Source organism: Mya arenaria, chromosome 8 (assembly GCF_026914265.1).
Source record: "Mya arenaria isolate MELC-2E11 chromosome 8, ASM2691426v1".
NCBI classification, from domain to species: domain Eukaryota; kingdom Metazoa; phylum Mollusca; class Bivalvia; order Myida; family Myidae; genus Mya; species Mya arenaria.
Window position 1 is genome coordinate 7,759,514 of NC_069129.1, and position 20,695 is coordinate 7,780,208.

Sequence of the window (20,695 nt, forward strand, 5' to 3'; positions counted from 1 at the left end):
CAACCGTTTTTCTATTTTTAGTAACAGTGACCTTGACCTTGACCCTAGGGACCCTTAACGCAATCCCATGAAAGGTATCCATAAACTCGGTCAAGATATGTCATCCCTAACTAAAGTTATTCAGTTTCAACCGTTTTTCTATTTTTAGTAACAGTGACCTTGATCTTGATCCTAGGGACCCCAAACGCAATCCCATAAAAGGTCTCCATAAACTCTTCCTATAGACAAATTTGGTCAAGATATGTCAACCCTTACTAAAGTTATTCAGTTTCAACCGTTTTTCTATTTCAAGTAACAGTGACCTTGACCCTCGGGACCCAAAACGCAATCCCATGAAAGGTCTCCATAAACTCTTTCTATAGACCAAGTTTGGTCAAGATATGTCAACCCTTACTAAAGTTATTCAGTTTCATAGGTGAGTTTGACGCCGCCCAGACGAAGCGCCCAATTTATAGCAGAGTTTTGGCATTACCAGACGAAGCGACCTATTTCATAGGAGAGTTTTGGCATTACCAGACAAAGAGCCCTATTTCATAGGAGTGTTTTGACATTACCAGACCAAAAACCCTGTTTTTTAAGAGAGTGTCAGTATTATCAGACCAAGAACCCTGTTTAATATCAAAGAGTTGGCATTATCAGACCATACAAAGAGTAAAATACTCAAATATAGCATTACTTGTTTATTTCCACTCCATAATCTTTTAGATAGGGCGTAAATGCAAATAAGTTAATAACTTAATCTTAACGAAAGGCATCAATTCTTTAAAGCGGAATATCTCTGATGTTTAAATGAATGAGTGCAGTCTCAAAGATAAGCTGTATATCATCCATCGCTGATTACAATAAATGAGGCCCTCATAGTCAAATTATCCAGATACCTTGTAATCAATCATTGGACACACTGTCAATAACTTGCAAACAATTGTTTATCTACAAATAAATGTAATCAGGGCCTCATATGGTACGTCCTCAATTATAATCATGGAACTTGTGCATTTCGCAATAAAACCCTGTTGGCTCGAATTCGCTCGGGTTGAATTCCTCGTTGGCTCGGACTGGATGTAAAGGACCGATTTCTTTATACTGTATGTAAGCATTCTCACTTGGCTTGAATTTTTCGAGCTTCAAGGAATTCGTGGGTCCCAGACAGTTTGAGCCAGCAAGGTTCTACTGTATACCCTGTTTTCAATAGACATATATTATGGCTCAGTGATATTTCCCATGAAATTGTCCGTCACTCAGATGTCAGTTATACATACCGTTCTCACGTGCACCTTGTTTTCAGTTTCCCATTTCTTCATGCGACGTCGGTCCTAAAATGGATAGTGTTTTAATGTCACAGGCTCAGAAAAGTATATAGCAAGTCAAGGAAGGCACCCAGGACCCTCTGCTCGAAAGTCAGACCCTCTACCAACTGAGCTTACCGACCAGGTATCCTCTGAACTTTACGAGTCAATACCCTGACAATAATTAAGAAATGTAACATCCCACTGAGGGTCATATAACATTGTAAGAACAGGCTAGTCTGCCCCGGAAGGTTTATACAAAACGTTTTTATCACCAATCAATATTTTAAAGCAATTTTGATGTTCTTTATTGAATAAAGCAAATTATGAACAAACATTTCAACCTGAGATTATATTTTGTCCACTGACCCATCCTCTATTTAAATTTTCCAATTCACTTTATTAAATTTAAAAATTGCTGACTGCTTATTTACAAAAAAAATGTATGGCAGATTAGAAAAAATATTCCATCCCATAGAACAAAATATAATTTCAAACTTATTAGTGACAAATACAGAGTGGGTATTACAAGTATAAATAAAACTAGAATTATTGTTGAAGAGATTGTTGTATGTTTGTCAGAGATTGAGATATTTGAAGGACACCTACCACACACCAAATGATGATACAAATAGGAACGTAGAGAATGAGGGAGAAACCTGTCACACACGCCACCATGTTCGTCTTGAAGGATTCAACTGAAATCAAAATAAAAAAATATTATCATATGCTTCCACTGATGAACACTTCCACAATTTTTGGAGTTAAAATTAATTAAAATAAATGGGAAAGATTTCCGACTCGTTATATTAAAAGTAAAAGCAAATATCATACATCCAACATGAATGACGCAACGCCATTGGTCCAGAACTGGTCACGCGGGGACCCCATATTTTTCCGTATTGGGTCACCAAATTTATATTGAACCAAAATGGCGTCTATTTTTGACTTTGATGAATATTCTGATGAATAAATTAAACATTCAAACATATAAACAGGTTGTTTACGTGATATATATGTTACGGGATAAGTAGGTGACCCGATATAGGATATACGGGGCGGAGGAAACCATATTCAGATTCAAGCTTCGCTCTAACCCGATACAGGGCGCAGGAAACCATTTTCCGGTTCGAGCTTCACTCTCATGGTTTCCTTTACCCCATTTCCCATATCAGGTAACCTACTAATACTGATTTTTTATCATCGAGGGCTTAAAACAGGCTCTCCCTAAGTGCTACTAGAATCCCGCCCTCCAGAGATACATGCCAGAAGTGGCCCTTCTACGTATAAATTTGAACACATACAGATACAGACCTGGAACTAAAATTACTTACCAAGAAAGTCAATGCTGATTTCATCAATCAAGTCCCACAGTCGCTCTACAAGGTCTGTGGTGACCTTGATACACACACCCTGTAAATCATTTACAATAAACATGTATACTTGTATATATATGAAAATCTTATGGATGCGATATTTAGGGCCAAATACAGAAAGATTTCATTTTGACTTTTTATCTATTGATATGTTTAACTTTCATAACAATTGAATTGTGTGATAAAACTATATTCTGGAAACAATGACAAAAAAAATCTTTTATGAGAACTAGAAATATCCATAGGATTCAACATTTGTCTGGTTAGGTATAGGTTAGCACACTCGCTTCTCACCAAGGCAACCCTGGTTCGATTTCCGGCCTGAGCACATGAGAGTTTTGTTAGTGGTCACCAAGCCGGACAAGTGGGTATTCTGATTCCCCCCACAACACAAGACCACACTCTCATGCAACATTGCGCCAACTAGAGTGACTTAGTATAAGTGGCAATGGCCATTATTCAGTCCATAGGCAATCATTATGAGCATCAAAAGTACAGATGCACAATTTATACACACATGCTGATAAGCATTGCAGAAAGTTTGGTGCATTTTTTAACAAGAGGAAAGCATGCTGAGCTTTTACCCGTTTTTTTTATTATTATGAATCAAATTGAATAAAGGGTATACAGGGTATAAGTTATAATTCCATCTTGCTCTAAAACTTTAACCTCCATATTTTAGAAATCGAGCTAAAAATGTACGGACAGACTTAAATGAAATAAGTAAATCCTATGTCATACAGTAGCACAATATCCCTGGACACAGGATCTGCCATCGGCAAGAGCATCATTGCTGTACAAGGTACATGGAGTGGTGGTGTTATCACGGCAACATCGCTTGCATGAGTTCTCAACTGCAAATAACAAATATGATTGAAAGAAGCGTTAAAAATAAGATCGGGAATTCTCAACTGTGACAAACAATAATGATTGTAAAAAGTGCTCAAAAATAAGAGCGGGAAATCTCAACTGTAAATAACAATAATGATTTTTTGATTCCCAGCCTTTGCATATGAATTTTGTTGGTGGTTACCAAGCTGGACAAGTGGGGTTTCCCCAGGTTCTCACCAAGGCAACCCGGGATCTCTTCGCAACCTTGGCTCATGTGAGTTTTGTTGGTGGTCAACAAACCGGACAAGTGTTCTTTTTCCCAGTTCTCCGGTTTCCCTGACAACGCAAGACCACACTCTTGCACAACATCGTGCCAACAAGAGCAACTTTTCATAAGTAATTATAACTTTCTTCACAAGTGTTGTGAAATAAATAAAGTTTAAACTAAGGCTTAACACTATAGCAATATTCAAATATCATGCACAAACATAACACAAGTAAAGTCGCTAGCAAAGAACAGAAAATGTGTTTTATATTACCAGAATCGCATACACAGGAGATCTTTCCCCGATATTCACAATACCCTGAGCAACTTCCCGACAGGCAAGACCCGCTGTAAACATGCATTGAAAAACATGAATCAGAAGCATGCATTACATAATGTGGCAACAAAGTAACAAATTAAGGCCCACATGCCAACACCGGTCAGTTTTTCACAAGTGAGACAATAAGGTTGATTCTGTTTTTTCAAGCTGCTTCTTGTTGTTTGAACATCGGAAGGGACAAAAGCAAGTTTGATGTGGTATTGATGTTAGCCATGGTTTTCAACCTTTTTTTTCCGCCACAGTCAAAATTGTTAACATCATGCTTACAATGTTGACATCACCGACATCGAAAAAACCCAGCTAAAATGTTTTTTTGAAGATCTTTTTTTAATTAAGATAAGCTATTTCATGACATGCAATATTTTTCAATTTAACATCTCTAATAACATGCATTGTAATTTCAAAATATAACAGATGCAATGCTTAGTTGTGAAAATAAGAATAAAAGAACATTACAACATGTATACACTGACTCTAAACTTTAGTTCAATCTACACTGGTTAAAGATGCACTCTTACTCCCAAATAAGATTAGCCATAATTCATAGTATTGTTTTAATATTCCTAAAAGGATGCAGAAATGTCAAAAACAATGGTTCTTATGAAGGATACCGAGTTTAATTTGAAAGAAATGAGCATAAAACACGGTATTTCTACCTTATGAGACTATAGTAGACCACAGTAAATCTTTTAGCATTCACCAATCATTTAATATTTTTGCGCTTTCTGCTATTAAATACACGGTTACTATCTTGTTATAATTAATTAATATTTTCCATAAATGTATTATTTAGAAAGTGGTTAAAGGTTTATCAGTCAAAATTGATGTTTGTTATACATGTGTTTTTTTAATAAGAGTGTCACTTTAATTAAATACGGCCCATTTATTTGCAAGGAATTGGTTGTCAGGGGTAGTCAAAGTATGCCTTTGGATTATAAAACCATGTGCTATTATTTATAAATGAAATATGATTGCTTATTCAGTGATTTTTTTCTGTGCAATTTACTGCCTTCTAAAGGCTGTTTCCTCTTGCACAAAAATGTCCATTTTTCCCCAAATTTTATATTGTTTTCCCAATTTGATTCACGTGGATTACGTAAATAAATAAAAAAGCAATGAATTTCTTGAAATATAAACAAAATCTTGACGAAGTTACTCTTTCACAGCACAATGTATGCATAAAAAAGTTAGAACATGTATAATTACCATTATATTAGATATTTGACCTGATTTTGTATTTTTCCCAAAGTCGACTTTTTTCCCATTTTGCAAGGCACAGGCGGTAAAAATAATTTAAAAAAAATCACTATTGTTGATCAACAAAATTGTCAAAAGATAAATAGCATCTTGTTCATTACAACAGGAAACATGGTAAGTGATGATCTATTATACTGGTTTGAAAACATTTTAACAATCTTGCATTTTATATCAGTGAGACTTTTCCTGCAAAAATTAGTCAGGTGTGGTATTCTTGTTATTGACAAAAATAACAAGATATTTAACCAAGTGGTGAGATCAAAAAAACAAACAAGCTTACTACAATGCAAGAAACTGAATAAGAGAATATTTTAAAAACTATTTAAAAGTAACTATGAATTACTGATCAGATACCTAAAAAAAGAAAATGGCATTATTTCCTTTGCATGAGTGATTTTTGCTGAAGACGTCACAAATAAAATAATAACTAGACCTACCCATCAGTACATAGTGTACCATCTGCCTTGTTGGTTACCGTCTTGGGGCATTCCACGCTATTTCCAGTTCATACAGTCAAGGTAAAGTTGGAAATTTTGTGACAAATAATTTATGATGAGGCTTAAAATTATTTTGGTTTTTTATACAAGACCTTTAAAGCTGCACTCTCACAGATTGAACGTTTTGACAACTTTTTGTATTTTTTGTTTTGGAACATATTTCCGTCCGAAAATCAATGTTTTATGGCTTAAACTGTTAGTAACGGTTTAAGAAAAATCCATAAAACCCTAATTTTTTTCACCTAAATATAAAAATCTGTGATCTAATTTTTTTATGAGCACCAAAAGTTATATTTCACAAGTGCATCGTGACATAGTAAACAAGATGGAAAGATTAGAGGATAGTTCTTGATTTTAGTGTAATATCGCAATATTTTTCAATAAACGACTACCAAAAGTTATGTTTTACTTCAATGTGGTGCAGCCTCAAATGAAATATGAGAATATTTGTTGATTTAAGTTTCAAATTATTGACATTACCGGTAATGATTATGCATGTTCAATTTTCTGCAACTTTTAAAGGGGCTATACACCGTATAATGAAATAGCGAAAAAAAAGAACATTGTCGAAAATTTGGTATCGATGTGTACAATTCATTGAAACTAACTAACAGAAGTACCACATATTTTACAATTAATTAATTTTTCGCAGTTTTTTCGTATTTTACCATTAAAAAAGATTACTAGGTATGTATACCTAGTAGTATTCATTCTTATGCGTGATTGGCTAGTTGATGTTATCACGTCATATTACCAAGTTAGGTATATAGCTTAAATATTCCAATGGTTAAGGGTAAGCGTTTGTAGCACAGTGGATACAACACTGGACTGCAATTTTGGCTACACTGGTTCGAACCCGGTCTCTGACTCGATTTTTTTTTTACATTTTTTTTTTTAACAATTATGATATCAACGAGTAAAACATTTTATTGAATAATTATCCAGATTTATTACAGATTTTTTTTGTTTTGGTGCCAATATGGTGTAAAGTCCCTTTAACTGCTGCATCCATAACAAAAAGAAGAATAACTATGTTTAATCATTATACTGAAGATTTGTCCACAAAAAAAAATGTTCAATATGTGTAGTATGTTTTGTGACATCAGATAGAAAGGATATTCGCAAGACACTTCCTCCGTACAGGACCCTTCCACATCACCTTTACAGACTACAGTGCTTGGGGCCGTAAAACAGCTGTCTGTACAGCAGTCACTATTTGCAGGGCTGGAAGAAAACATTAATATGGAAATGAAATTGAAATGTGTAACAAGGTGAAAAGTTATAGTGTAATGTAACCGTTTCATGTCAGTATTTTGTAAATTGGCTAACGATCAGAGTTATGCCCTAAATAAGGTATTTTAACTGATAAGTGGAAACAACTTATCTATTAGGCAATGGTTGGTTTTGTTTATACTCATTTGTTTTAGCTCGTTTATGACGAAAGATGGAAGCTTGTAAAATCACTTTTTCTGGGCAGAAACCAGTACTGTGTCCTTTTTGATAGGCCGTGGGCAAGTACCCTTGGTGGGGATTGAACCCACAACCTCTAATGTTTAAGCCAGTTGACCACTCTCAACTCTAGTTTAAGGTTAATAGTTGATTTGGCTATAAAGAATTTATGTGTTAAACTAGAACTCCGCGAGTCGGATGTGTCGCCTGACGAATTATTTACTGTCGACATTATAGCTGTTAGATTGGCATTTTATTCGTTTATATACAATGATGTTGCCATTTAACTTTCAAGTGTAGGTGGCATTTGAACCCTCAATCAGATATACCTACGGAATAAGTTTCAGGTTGAAACCTCCTATAGTTTACGAGATATGCCACGGACAAAACCTAAGCAAGAAAATTAACAAAGGGCAATAACTCTAAAAATATGGCAGCAAGAGTAACGGTTCTTGTGCACTGCACTTGCCCTCAATGAGATCTATCTAGCTATGAAGTTTCAAGTTGATACCTTTTATATTCTTCAAGATATGCCCCGGACAAAACTTTAAGCATGAAAATTAAGAAAGGACAATAACTTTAAAATTAAGAAAGCAAGAGTTACTGTTATTGTGCACTGCACTTGCCCTCAATGAGATCTATCTAGCTATGAAGTTTCAAGTTGATACCTCTTATATTCTTCAAGATATGCCCCGGACAAAACTTTAAGCATGAAAATTAACAAAGGGCAATAACTTTAAAACTAAGAAAGCAAGCGTTACTGTTATTGTGCACTGCACTTGCCCTCCATGAGATCTATCTACATATGAAGTTTCAAGTTGATAACTCTTATATTCTTCAAGATATGCCCCGGACAAAACTTTAAGCATGAAAATTAAGAAAGGGCAATAACTTTAAAACTAAGAAAGCAAGAGTTACTGTTATTGTGCACTGCACTTGCCCTCAATGAGATCTATCTAGCTATGAAGTTTCAAGTTGATACCTCTTATATTCTTCAAGATATGCCCCGGACAAAACTTTAAGCATGAAAATTAACAAAGGGCAATAACTTTAAAACTAAGAAAGCAAGAGTTACTGTTATTGTGCACTGCACTTGCCCTCCATGAGATCTATCTACATATGAAGTTTCAAGTTGATAACTCTTATATTCTACAAGATATGCCCCGGACAAAACTTTAAGCATGAAAAATAACAAAGGGCAATTATTCTAAAAATATGGAAGCAAGAGTAACAGTTCTTGTGCACTGCACTTGCCCTCAATTAGATCTATCTACATATGAAGTTTCAAGTTGATACCACTAATAGTTTAGGAGATATACCCCGGACAAGCGAAAATGGGATGCGGACGCCGCCGCCGACGCCGCCGCCGACTAAAGTAACCCCTATATGTCGTCTTTTCAGGCGACACAAAAAGTATATATTTACATTTGTACAGTTATTTAGTTCCATAATTATATTAATTTTTTATTACCGGGCACACCTCAATAAGGATTTCTCTCAGATTGGTTCACTACAAGTCAAGCTGATATAGCTTTCAGTATCATCCTTGATGTGTTTCATGAGTAGAATCCAGGGTGCGATTTTTCTCGAAACTACTTAAGTCTGTTATAACAAAATTAAGCTGAGCTCACTATTTTTGTTCTGCTGTAATTTGTGAGACTTTTACTTTTTTTAATTATATTAAGTTTTTTGACTGTTCATCAAAGTTATCTATCTGATCAAAATCAGATAAAAGTATGAAATTTTGCTTAACAAAATAAACTACTCAAGTCATTCAAGTTTAAGAAGTTTCGAGAAATCAGGACAGGTAATGCTGTTCATTAAAAGTTCTTCTGCCCTCTGCTCGGTAGGTATCAAGGCGGACAAACATACCACTAAACCAATCCCAGGCTAATAGTTGATACATCAATTCCCATGTTCATCCCGCTGAATGTGAGAGACCTAGGAGGTTTTGCAAAAATAACCAGCCATACCTGCAAAAAGCTCCTGGTCTCAGCGTACAGTCACTGGCACAGCACGTGTCCTGGTTGACCATTCCCAGAAACCCTCCGTCACATTCTTCTCCCGCATCCATACGCCCATTTCCACAAAGTTGTTCACCTCGTGCAACTACAGGGGAAACAAGGCAGACATCAAAGTTATTTGTCTGATCAAACAGGTATATATTCTATTTTTATCTATATAAGATAATGCCGAGTCATAAAAACGGCAGCAAGCTAACTCTCTCCTTTACACCTGCACATTATCACAAAGATCTTTCATTCTATGTTAACCTTAAACAACTTAGTATTGACCTTAAACATCTTAGTGTTGACTTTGAACAACTTAGTATTAACCTTGAACAACTTAATGTTGACCTTGAACAACTTAGTATTGACCTTAAACAACTTAGTGTTGACTTTGAACAACTAAGTGTTGACCTTGAACAACTTAATGTTGACCTTGAACAACTTAGTATTGACCTTAAACAACTTAGTGTTGACCTTGAACAACTTAGTATTGACCATGAACAACTTAGTATTGACCTTGAAGAACTTAATGTTGACCTTGAACGACTTAGTATTGACCTTAAACAACTTAATGTTGACCTTGAACAACTTAGTATTGACCATGAACAACTTAGTATTGACCTTGAACAACTTAATGTTGACCTTGAACAACTTAGTATTGACTGTAAACAACTTAGTGTTGACTTTGAACAACTAAGTGTTGACCTTGAACAACTTAGTATTGACCTTGGACAACTTAGTGGTGACCTTGAACAACATAAATTATTGACGTAACATTGATGATTGTCCGGTTTATGCAGTGGGGTTAGCACACTGGCTCCTTGCCAAGGCGACCTGGTTCGATTCCCGGCCTGGGTGCATGGAAGCTTTCCCTCACGACAATCTCATTAAAAAATATCCCCAATACACGCTTCACGGCGTAAGACTATGTATGTACATGACATAATGAGCTGAAGTGAACGTCATTAAATGATTCTAATGAGATTGCCCTGACGCAAACTCTTATGTAATTTTATAGCCAGGTACTCCCATTTCCTACTGAAGGTGCATCGGTGTAATCCCAAAATAGAATACATGGAGTGTAAATCATTCAATTGGACCACAGATAATAACTAATTCGTCAATTATAAGGGTCAAAGGAGCCCCGGCTGGAAAAACCAAGAGATTAATATCTGTTAGAGAAATGAAGTTGCCAAATATCTGCTCAACCTTGCATGGTTGACCATTTCAAATTAGAAAAAAATATTAGCTAAATTTAAGTTTTAAAGAGTAAAATAAAACAATTTATATCTCAGAAATAAAGAATTACTCACCCACGAAGCAGGAGGATTTGGTTGATAAAACTCCATTTATGTAATTAATACTGCAGGATGACAATTCCTGAAAAGTGATATTCCAAATTTTACTGTAGATAATACACTATGATAGATAATGTGCTGGGATAGATAATACACTTTGATAGATAATATAATTGGATAGATAATACGCTAGGATAGATAATATGCTGGGATAGATAATACACTATGATAGATAATGTGCTGGGATAGATAATACGCTATATGATAGATAATATGATGGGATAGATAATACACTATGATAGATAATGTGCTGAGATAGATAATACACTATGATAGATAATATGCTGGGATAGATAATACGCTATGATAGATAATGTGCTGGGATAGATAATACGCTATGATAGATAATACGCTATGATAGATAATATGATGGGATATATAATACGCTATGATAGATAATACACTATGGTAGATAATATGCTGGGATAGATAATACACTATGATAGATAATGTGCTGGGATAGATAATACGCTATGATAAAGTGCTAGGATAGATAATACACTATGATAAATACTATGCTGGGATAGATAGAACGCTATGATAGTTATAATGGTATGATAAATAAAACAATCTTATTTAATGTTTGTAATGGTTTTAAACTAAAATAGTTTTAAAGTAAACCAGAAGAAAAATTTCTTATTTCCATAATTAAAATGATTACCTATAAAAAAGAGTCTTATTTGAATCATTTCCATGGTTCAAATGATAACCAATAGAAAAAAAGTATTTTTTTCCATGGTTCAAATGATAACCAATAGAAAACAGTCTTTTTTCCTTGGTTTAACTGATAACTAATAGGAAATTGTGGTAATTCCATGGTTTAACTATAAACAATAGAAAATAGTATTTTTTCCATGGTTTAAATAAATACCCATTGAAAATTGTTTTAATGATAACCTGTAGAAAACAGTCTTATTTCCATTGTTTAAATGACGACCTATAGAAAACATAGTCTTATTTCCATGGTTTAACTATTAACCAATAGAAAACCGTGTTATTTCCATTATTTAAATGATAACCAATAGAAAACAGTCTTATTTCCATTGTTTAAATGATAACCTGTAGAAAACAGTCTTATTTCCATTGTTTGAATTATAACCTGTAAAAAAACATTCTTATTTCCATTGTTTAAATTATAACTCATCAAGTACAAAGGAAGACTTACACCATTGTTCGGGTCTTCACCACTCACAGAGTAGGTGTACATGAGGTATTTGCCGTCACCGAAGAAGCTGCTTGGGGCACAGTCACCAGAGGAAGGGTCGTGTTCACTGCCCAGGCTGTGACCAAACTCTGAATAATGAATTGAGTCATTTAGCTAAATATTTGGAACAAAGAAGGTATACTATAGATATACACAAGATATGAAAAAGGGGCCATAGGATGGTATTCAATAAAGTTTTTATACTCATTGTAAGACATGCCTAAGTAATTCCATTCAATCTATTGGCCGATTAATTTTATAATTAATAATTAATTTCTAATCAATTGGATTTTACTCTCAAAATTAAGTTCGATCTAAGGTGGTCATTAAATATGGCCTGTGATTAATGGCATCTTTGAGAGAGGAAGCAATAATTTGAAGGTACATTGAAAGTCAAGTGGGTGCCTCTGCAGATATGGCGTATGCAATTAAAAGTATTTATTATATGCTTTCTAGTGGTAAATAGAGATTTACCAGTGAAATTAAATTGATATTTCACTACTTCAAACAGTAATAATATCAATTTGATATTTTTCACTGTTTTGAAATTTAAGCCTGCTCTCAGTTTCAAACATCATCCAACATAGGGCTTGGACACAATTTCAACGACATCATTTCCAAAAACCTTCACCATTACACAGAAAACATCTTACATCGTCGGAATTGCTTACACAAACAATCTGTATCATATTATACTGGATAACCATACTCGGTGAAAGGCCTCGTTAAAGACAGCACTATCATTTTGCCAGTTCTAGTTTTATCTGGTTGCTAGTTTTTATTCACGTTTGCATTTCACACAGAAGAATTCAAGGGAAATTGAGGAAAAAATATAATAAATTTTCAAGTACTTTTTAGGGAATTTTGTAGTTTACAAGGAGTGTTTATTGAATTCAAGTACTTTTCAAGACCATTGCGAACCTTGGCACTCGTGGATTGCTTTAACACATTGATTGTGATTATTCTAAATATAGCAATCTGAATGCCATAAACATGGAAAACCAGGATTGCATTTTTGCATTTATTTCAAAGCTTTCCACGGAAAATGTTTGTTTTTTCCACAAATAAGTACAGGGTACAAGCCCCTTACTCAAAGCGTTTATAATGTTACAAATAGGATTTTTTTCAAACATAAGCGCATGTCCTAATTTGTCCTTTATTTAATTTATTGAAAAACATATTTACATATTACAACACTACCATGTAAAACAAATGTGCACTTCTGTGCTAGATGATTTCCAAAGTATGCTTCAAGAGATTTTCGTTGAGTGAAAAATCTCATAAGAATGTATTAATGTATTTTTACTCTACAATTTCTTTTTTCAGGCCTGGTTATGTAGAAATTACACAATTTACACTTTTTTGGGAGTTTATTGCTACTTTGTAATATTTTAATCCTGATAATAATTGTATGCAATTTCATTATTAAAGCTTTATTAAGCTTTTGTTTAAAACAATATATTTCATATTACCGTGAGCTGCTAAAAGAGCTTGTTGGTTAAAGGTGACAGTACTGCCTGCTCCATTCTTGGATGAGGACCAGCCAGTGTTGAAGTACCTTAAAACTCCACTGTAGGACCGGGCTGTGAATAAAGAGACTTAATGATAGATTTATAAGTTAACATGACCAGCCATTGTTGAAGTACCTTAAAACTCCACTGTAGGCGGGCTGTGAATGTAGAAACTTCAATGATAGATAAGTTAACAGGACCAGCCAGTGTTGAAGTACCTTATAACTTCACTGTAGGACCGGGCTGTGAATAAAGAGACTTTAATGATAGATAAGTTAACATGACCAGCCAGTGTTGAAGTACCTTATAACTTCATTGTAGGACCGGGCTGTGAATAAAGAGACTTCAATGATAGATAAGTTAACATGACCAACCAGTGTTGAAGTACCTTATAACTCCACTGTAGGACCGAGCTGTAAATGTAGAGACTTTAATGATAGATAAGTTAACAAGACCAGCCAGGGTTAAAGTACCTTATAACTCCACTGTAGGACCGAGCTGTGAATGTAGAGACTTTAATGATGGATAAGTTAACAAGACCAGACAGTGCTGAAGTACCTTATAACTCCACTGTAAGACCGAGCTGTAAGTGTAGAGACTTTAATGATAGATAAATTAACATGACCAGACAGTGTTGAAGTACCTTATAACTCCACTTTAGGACCGAGCTGTAAATGTAGAGACTTTAATGATTGATAAATTAACATGACCAGCCAGTGTTGAAGTACCTTATAACGTCACTGTAGGACCGAGCTGTAAATGTAGAGACTTTAATGATAGATAAGTTAACATGACCGGCCAGTGTTGAAGTACCTTAAACCTCCACTGTAGGACCGAGCTGTAAATGTAGAGACTTTAATGATAGGTAAGTTAACATGACCAGCCAGTGTTGAAGTACCTTTTAACTCCACTGTAGGACTGGGCTGTGAATGTAGAGACTTTAATGATAGATAAGTTAACAAGACCAGCCCGTGTTGAAGTACCTTAAAACTCCACTGTAGGACCGGGCTGTGAATGTAGAGACTTGAATGTAAGATAAGTTAACATGACCAGCCAGTGTTGAAGTACCTTAAAACTCCACTGTAGGACTGGGCTGTGAATGTAGAGACTTTAATGATAGATAAGTTAACATGACCAGACAGTGTTGAAGTACCTTATAACTCAACTGTAGGACTGGGCTGTGAATGTAGAGACTTTAATGTTAGATAAGTTAACATGACCAGCCGGTGTTGAAGTACCTTATAACTCCACTGTAGGACCGGGCTGTGAATAAAGAGACTTTAATGATAGATAAGTTAACAAGACCAGCCAGTGTTGAAGTACCTTATAACTCCACTGTAGGACCAAGCTGTGAATGTATTGACTTTAATGTTAGATAAGTTAACAAGACCAGCCAGTGTTGAAGTACCTTAAAACTCCACTGTAGGACGGGGCTGTGAATGTAGAGACTTTAATGATAGATAAGTTAACATGACAAGCCAGTGTTGAAGTACCTTAAAACTCCACTGTAGGACAGGGCTGTGAATGTAGAGACTTTAATGATAGATAAGTTAACATGACCAGCCAGTGTTGAAGTACCTTATAACTCCACTGTAGGACTGGGCTGTGAATGCAGAGACTTTAATGTTAGATAAGTAAACATGACAAGCCAGTGTTGAAGTACCTTAAAACTCCACTGTAGGACCGGGCTGTGAATGTAGAGACTTTAATGATAGATAAGTTAACAAAACCAGCCAGTGTTGAAGTACCTTATAACTCCACTGTAGGACTGGGCTGTGAATGTACAGACTTTAATGTTAGATAAGTTAACATGACCAGCCAGTGTTGAAGTACCTTATAACTCCACTGTAGGACTGGGCTGTGAATGTAGAGACTTTAATGATAGATAAGTTAACAAGACCAGCCCGTGTTGAAGTATCTTAAAACTCCACTATAGGACTGGGCTGTGAATGTAGAGACTTTAATGATAGATAAGATAACATGACCAGCCAGTGTTGAAGTATCTTATAACTCCACTGTAGGACCGAGCTGTAAATGTAGAGACTTTAATGATAGATAAGTTAACATGACCAGCCCGTGTTGAAGTACCTTAAAACTCCACTGTAGGACCGAGCTGTAAATGTAGAGACTTTAATGATAGATAAGTTAACATGACCACCCGATGTTGGAGTACCTTAACATTCCACTGTAGGCAGGCTGTGAATGTAGAGACTTGAAGATTAAATAAGTTAACATGACCAGCCAGTGTTGAAGTACCTTAAAACTCCACTGTAGGACGGGGCTGTGAATGTAGAGACTTTAATGTTAGATAAGTTAACATGACCGGCCAGTGTTGAAGTACCTTAAAACTCCACTGTAGGACGGGGCTGTGAATGTAGAGACTTTAATGTTAGATAAGTTAACATGACCGGCCAGTGTTGAAGTACCTTAACACTCCCCTGTAGGACCGAGCTGTAAATGTAGAGACTTTAATGATAGATAAGTTAACATGACCGGCCAGTGTTGAAGTACCTTAACACTCCCCTGTAGGACGGGGCTGTGAATGTAGAGACTTTAATGTCAGATAAGTTAACAAGGCCAGCCAGTGTTGAAGTACCGTAAATGACTGATTATAATACGCACATTTTTCCCTCCGTTTTCGATTTTAAAAAATACCTGCATCTTACAAACAGTAATAAGCTTTTTACATTTTTTTTAAGTTGATTTCAGGCTTAATTTGGCTTTTAAGAGAAGTTTGTTCACGTTATTTAGGAAGGTATGTAACTCTAATCACCCTACGGTACCTTAACAGTAGAACCAAGCTGTGAATGTAGACTTGAATATCAAGTAAGCCCATTGACTCTTCTATCTGGCAGTTGAATATTCTATGAGGGCCAGTTCACAAACAACTTGCAAGGAACCCTGACATTGTCATGTTACATAAAACACATGTTTTTTTGATAACACAAAAAACAAAAACAAAATATTGATCTTACGTGGTGAGCATATTCCTCCAAGAGCTCCTGCCTTCGAACTAGCGATATATGCGAGTCCCAGTACACTGTCCTCAAACTGGGTCGCTGTCCACAGGTGGACCAAACATGCACTTGGAAACTCACTCGTTTTGCTTAATTCCTGAAAGTTTTGTAAAAAGTAATGTGAATACTATGGTGGCTTATAACTGCCATAAGATAATCTGTTAACCACTTAATTATCATGATAATTCTCTGACTATTTAGTTAGTATTTGTGAAACTTTCTTTGGTAAGATAAATATCATAAGACTTTAAACAGGCTTGAAAGTGCCCAAAACTGCCACCTGTTACCTTTTTTTAGCTGTACAACATTACCAGGTTAACTAATAATGGTTTGCGAATTCCACTTAATAAGTACCGTAACATAATAACTGGTTAACTAGATAAGATTCGTGTTACCACTTATCTTTAAATGCAATTTTGGCTTTAATCAATTACTGGTTATTTAACCGGGGTGTGGTGGGTGGGGGGTGGGGTCAAATATAGCGCTAAAAATAAACAAATTAGTTAATAAACAATGCTAACCAAGACTTGTTTTCATCAATAATGGATTTTTTTTCTGTGCAGTATATATTTTCAAGGTACATATACTGAAACAGTCAGTTCAGGTACAATGTTTACTTATTTGATTGTCCACTCAAATACAGTTAAACCCTTCAAGTCAAACTCCAAGAAACTGGCGAAAATACCTTGATCCTCTGTTAATTAGACCAAAGCGGGAATGTTAACCTTCAGTATAAAGCAAACATTCCTTAACATAATAGTTTAAGCCAACAAGGAATTCTAGCCAAGCAAATGCCAGCAGACGGGGTTGGACTGTATAAATTAACATGGTATTTACAGTTAGTAGTTCTCTTGGCTCCCAGCTGGACTTGGCGATGTTGTATGGGTACTTGGCAATGTCATCACCAGTAGATGCTGCAGTGTGGATCTCCATCTGAAAAACAAAACATCACTTTTGTTCTGTGTCCTTTCAGTCAAATTAGGCTTAAAATGTTAATTCGAAACATCGCTATTCCGAAGTAATATGTTGGGTCCCTGCGATTTCGGATTAACGGTGTTCAACTGTATGTACCAAGTTACATTTATCTATGATCAAAAAAATTAAGTGGCCATGAGAAAGTAACCTCGGTAAGGACCAAACCTACAACCTCTTGGATGAGAGGGGGACAACTTTACCACTAGACCACTGTCAAATGGTGGGAACAGAACCCACAACCTCTTGGGTGAGAGCAATACATCTATACCACTTGGGTGGGAGGCGGACATTTTTACAATCTTACTTTCATCCTTTAAGAGATCAGACCCACCTGTTGTGTGAGAGATGGACACCTATACCACTAGACCACTCTCACCCTTGTTGGGATCAAACCCACAACCTATTTGGTTAGAGGAGGGCCCCTATACCACTAGACCACCCACACCCTTGTTGGGATCAAACCCACAACCTATTTGGTAAGAGGAGGGCCCCTATACCACTAGACCACTCTCACCCTTGTTGGGATCAAACCCACAACCTATTTGGTTAGAGGAGGGCCTCTATACCACTAGACCACTCTCACCCTTGTTGGGATCAAACCCACAACCTATTTGGTTAGAGGAGGGCCCCTATACCACTAGACCACTCTCACCCTGGTTGGGATCAAACCCAAAACCTATTTGGTTAGAGGAGGGCCCCTAAACCACTAGACCACCCACACCCTGATGGTGATCAAACCCACAACCTTTTTGGTGAGAATACAACACCTATACCATATGACAACTCTCACCCTTGTTGGGATCAAACCCACAACCTATTTGGTGAGAGGAGGGCCCCTATACCACTAGACCACTCACACCCTGGTGGGAATCAAACCCACAATCTCTTCGGTGAGAGGCGGACACCTATACCACTAGACCACTCACACCTTGGTGAGGATCAAACCCACAACCTCTTTGGTGGGAGGTGGACACCTATACCATAAGACCACTCACACCCTGGTGGGGATCGCACCCACAACCTCTTTGGTGTGAGGTGGACACCTATACCATAAGACCACTCACACCCTGGTGGGGATCGCACCCACAACCTCTTTGGTGGGAGGTGGACACCTATACCATAAGACCACTCACACCCTGGTGGGGATCGCACCCACAACCTCTTTGGTGTGAGGTGGACACCTACACCATAAGACCACTCTCACCCTGGTGGGGATCGCACTCTCAACCTCTTTGGTGTGAGGTGGACACCTATACCACTACACCACTTTCACCCTGGTGGGGATCGCACTCTCAACCTCTTTGGTGGGAGGTGGACACCTATACCATAAGACCACTCTCACCCTGGTGGGGATCGCACTCTCAACCTCTTTGGTGTGAGGTGGACACCTACACCACTACACCACTTTCACCCTGGTGGGGATCGCACCCACAACCTCTTTGGTGGGAGGTGGACACCTATACCATAAGACCACTCTCACCCTGGTGGGGATCGCACCCACAACCTCTTTGGTGGGAGGTGGACACCTATACCATAAGACCACTCACACCCTGGTGGTGATCAAACCCACAACCTCTTTGGTGTGAGGTGGACACCTATACCATATGACCACTCACACCCTGGTGGTGATCAAACCCACAACCTCTTTGGTGAGAGGTGGACACTGATACCACTACACCACTCACACCCTGGTGGGGATCGCACCAAAAACCTCTTTGGTGGGAGTTGGACACCTATACCACTGGACCTGGAGATCAAACCCACAACTTCTTTGATGAGAGGACGACACCTATACCATAAGACAACTTACACCCTGGTGGGGATCAAAACCACAACCTCTTTGGAGTGAGGTGGGCCCCTATACCACTAGACCACTCACATCCTGGTGGTGATCAAATCCACAACCTCTTTGGTGAAAGGAGGGCCCCTATACCACTAGACCACTCACATCCTGGTAGTGATCAAACCCACAACCTATTTGGTGAGAGGAGGGCCCCTATATCACTAGACCACTCACACCCTGGTGGGAATCAAACCCACAATCTCTTCGGTGAGAGGCGGACACCTATACCACTAGACCACTCACACCTTGGTGAGGATCAAACCCACAACCTCTTTGGTGGGAGGTGGACACCTATACCATAAGACCACTCACACCCTGGTGGGGATCGCACCCACAACCTCTTTGGTGTGAGATGGACACCTATACCATAAGACCACTCACACCCTGGTGAGGATCGCACCCACAACCTCTTTGGTGGGAGGTGGACACCTATACCATAAGACCACTCACACCCTGGTGGGGATCGCACCCACAACCTCTTTGGTGTGAGGTGGACAACTACACCATAAGACCACTCTCACCCTGGTGGGGATCGCACTCTCAACCTTTTTGGTGTGAGGTGGACACCTATACCACTACACCACTTTCACCCTGGTGGGGATCGCACTCTCAACCTCTTTGGTGGGAGGTGGACACCTATACCATAAGACCATTCTCACCCTGGTGGGGATCGCACTCTCAACCTCTTTGGTGTGAGGTGGACACCTATACCACTTCACCACTTTCACCCTGGTGGGGATCGCACCCACAACCTCTTTGGTGGGAGGTGGACACCTATACCATAAGACCACTCTCACCCTGGTGGGGATCGCACCCACAACCTCTTTGGTGGGAGGTGGACACCTATACCATAAGACCACTCACACCCTGGTGGTGATCAAACCCACAACCTCTTTGGTGTGAGGTGGACACCTATACCATATGACCACTCACACCCTGGTGGTGATCAAACCCACAACCTCTTTGGTGAGAGGTGGACACTGATACCACTACACCACTCACACCCTGGTGGGGATCGCACCAGAAACCTCTTTGGTGGGAGTTGGACACATATACCACTGGACCTGGAGATCAAACCCACAACTTCTTTGATGAGAGGACGACACCTATACAATAAGACCACTTACACCCTGGTGGGGATCAAAACCACAACCTCTTTGGAGTGAGGTGGGCCCCTATACCACTAGACCACTCACATCCTGGTGGTGATCAAACCCACAACCTATTTGGTGAAAGGAGGGCCCCTATACCACTAGACCACTCACATCCTGGTAGTGATCAAACCCACAACCTATTTGGTGAGAGGAGGGCCCCTATACCACTAGACCACTCACACCCTGGTGGGAATCAAACCCATAATCTCTTCGGTGAGAGGCGGACACCTATACCACTAGACCACTCACACCTTGGTGAGGATCAAACCCACAACCTCTTTGGTGTGAGGTGGACACCTATACCATATGACCACTCACACCCT

General features: G+C 37.9%; 1 protein-coding gene across 1 annotated transcript in view; it reads right to left on the reverse strand.

The window, feature by feature from the left end:
• The window catches only part of LOC128244826 (ADAM 17-like protease), a 52,778-nt gene that overhangs the window by 5,463 nt on the left and 26,620 nt on the right, over positions 1 to 20,695 (reverse strand). Inside the window, exons 9-21 of the mRNA XM_052962918.1 lie at positions 17,238 to 17,333; positions 16,359 to 16,497; positions 13,345 to 13,455; positions 11,834 to 11,961; positions 10,624 to 10,690; positions 9,275 to 9,410; positions 6,972 to 7,076; positions 5,793 to 5,858; positions 4,033 to 4,106; positions 3,404 to 3,516; positions 2,621 to 2,699; positions 1,896 to 1,984; positions 1,260 to 1,313 (exon numbers count right to left, since the gene is read on the reverse strand). Coding sequence (XP_052818878.1) covers positions 1,260 to 1,313; positions 1,896 to 1,984; positions 2,621 to 2,699; positions 3,404 to 3,516; positions 4,033 to 4,106; positions 5,793 to 5,858; positions 6,972 to 7,076; positions 9,275 to 9,410; positions 10,624 to 10,690; positions 11,834 to 11,961; positions 13,345 to 13,455; positions 16,359 to 16,497; positions 17,238 to 17,333 — 1,257 coding nt within the window. The remainder of the gene's footprint in view (positions 1 to 1,259; positions 1,314 to 1,895; positions 1,985 to 2,620; positions 2,700 to 3,403; positions 3,517 to 4,032; positions 4,107 to 5,792; positions 5,859 to 6,971; positions 7,077 to 9,274; positions 9,411 to 10,623; positions 10,691 to 11,833; positions 11,962 to 13,344; positions 13,456 to 16,358; positions 16,498 to 17,237; positions 17,334 to 20,695) is intronic.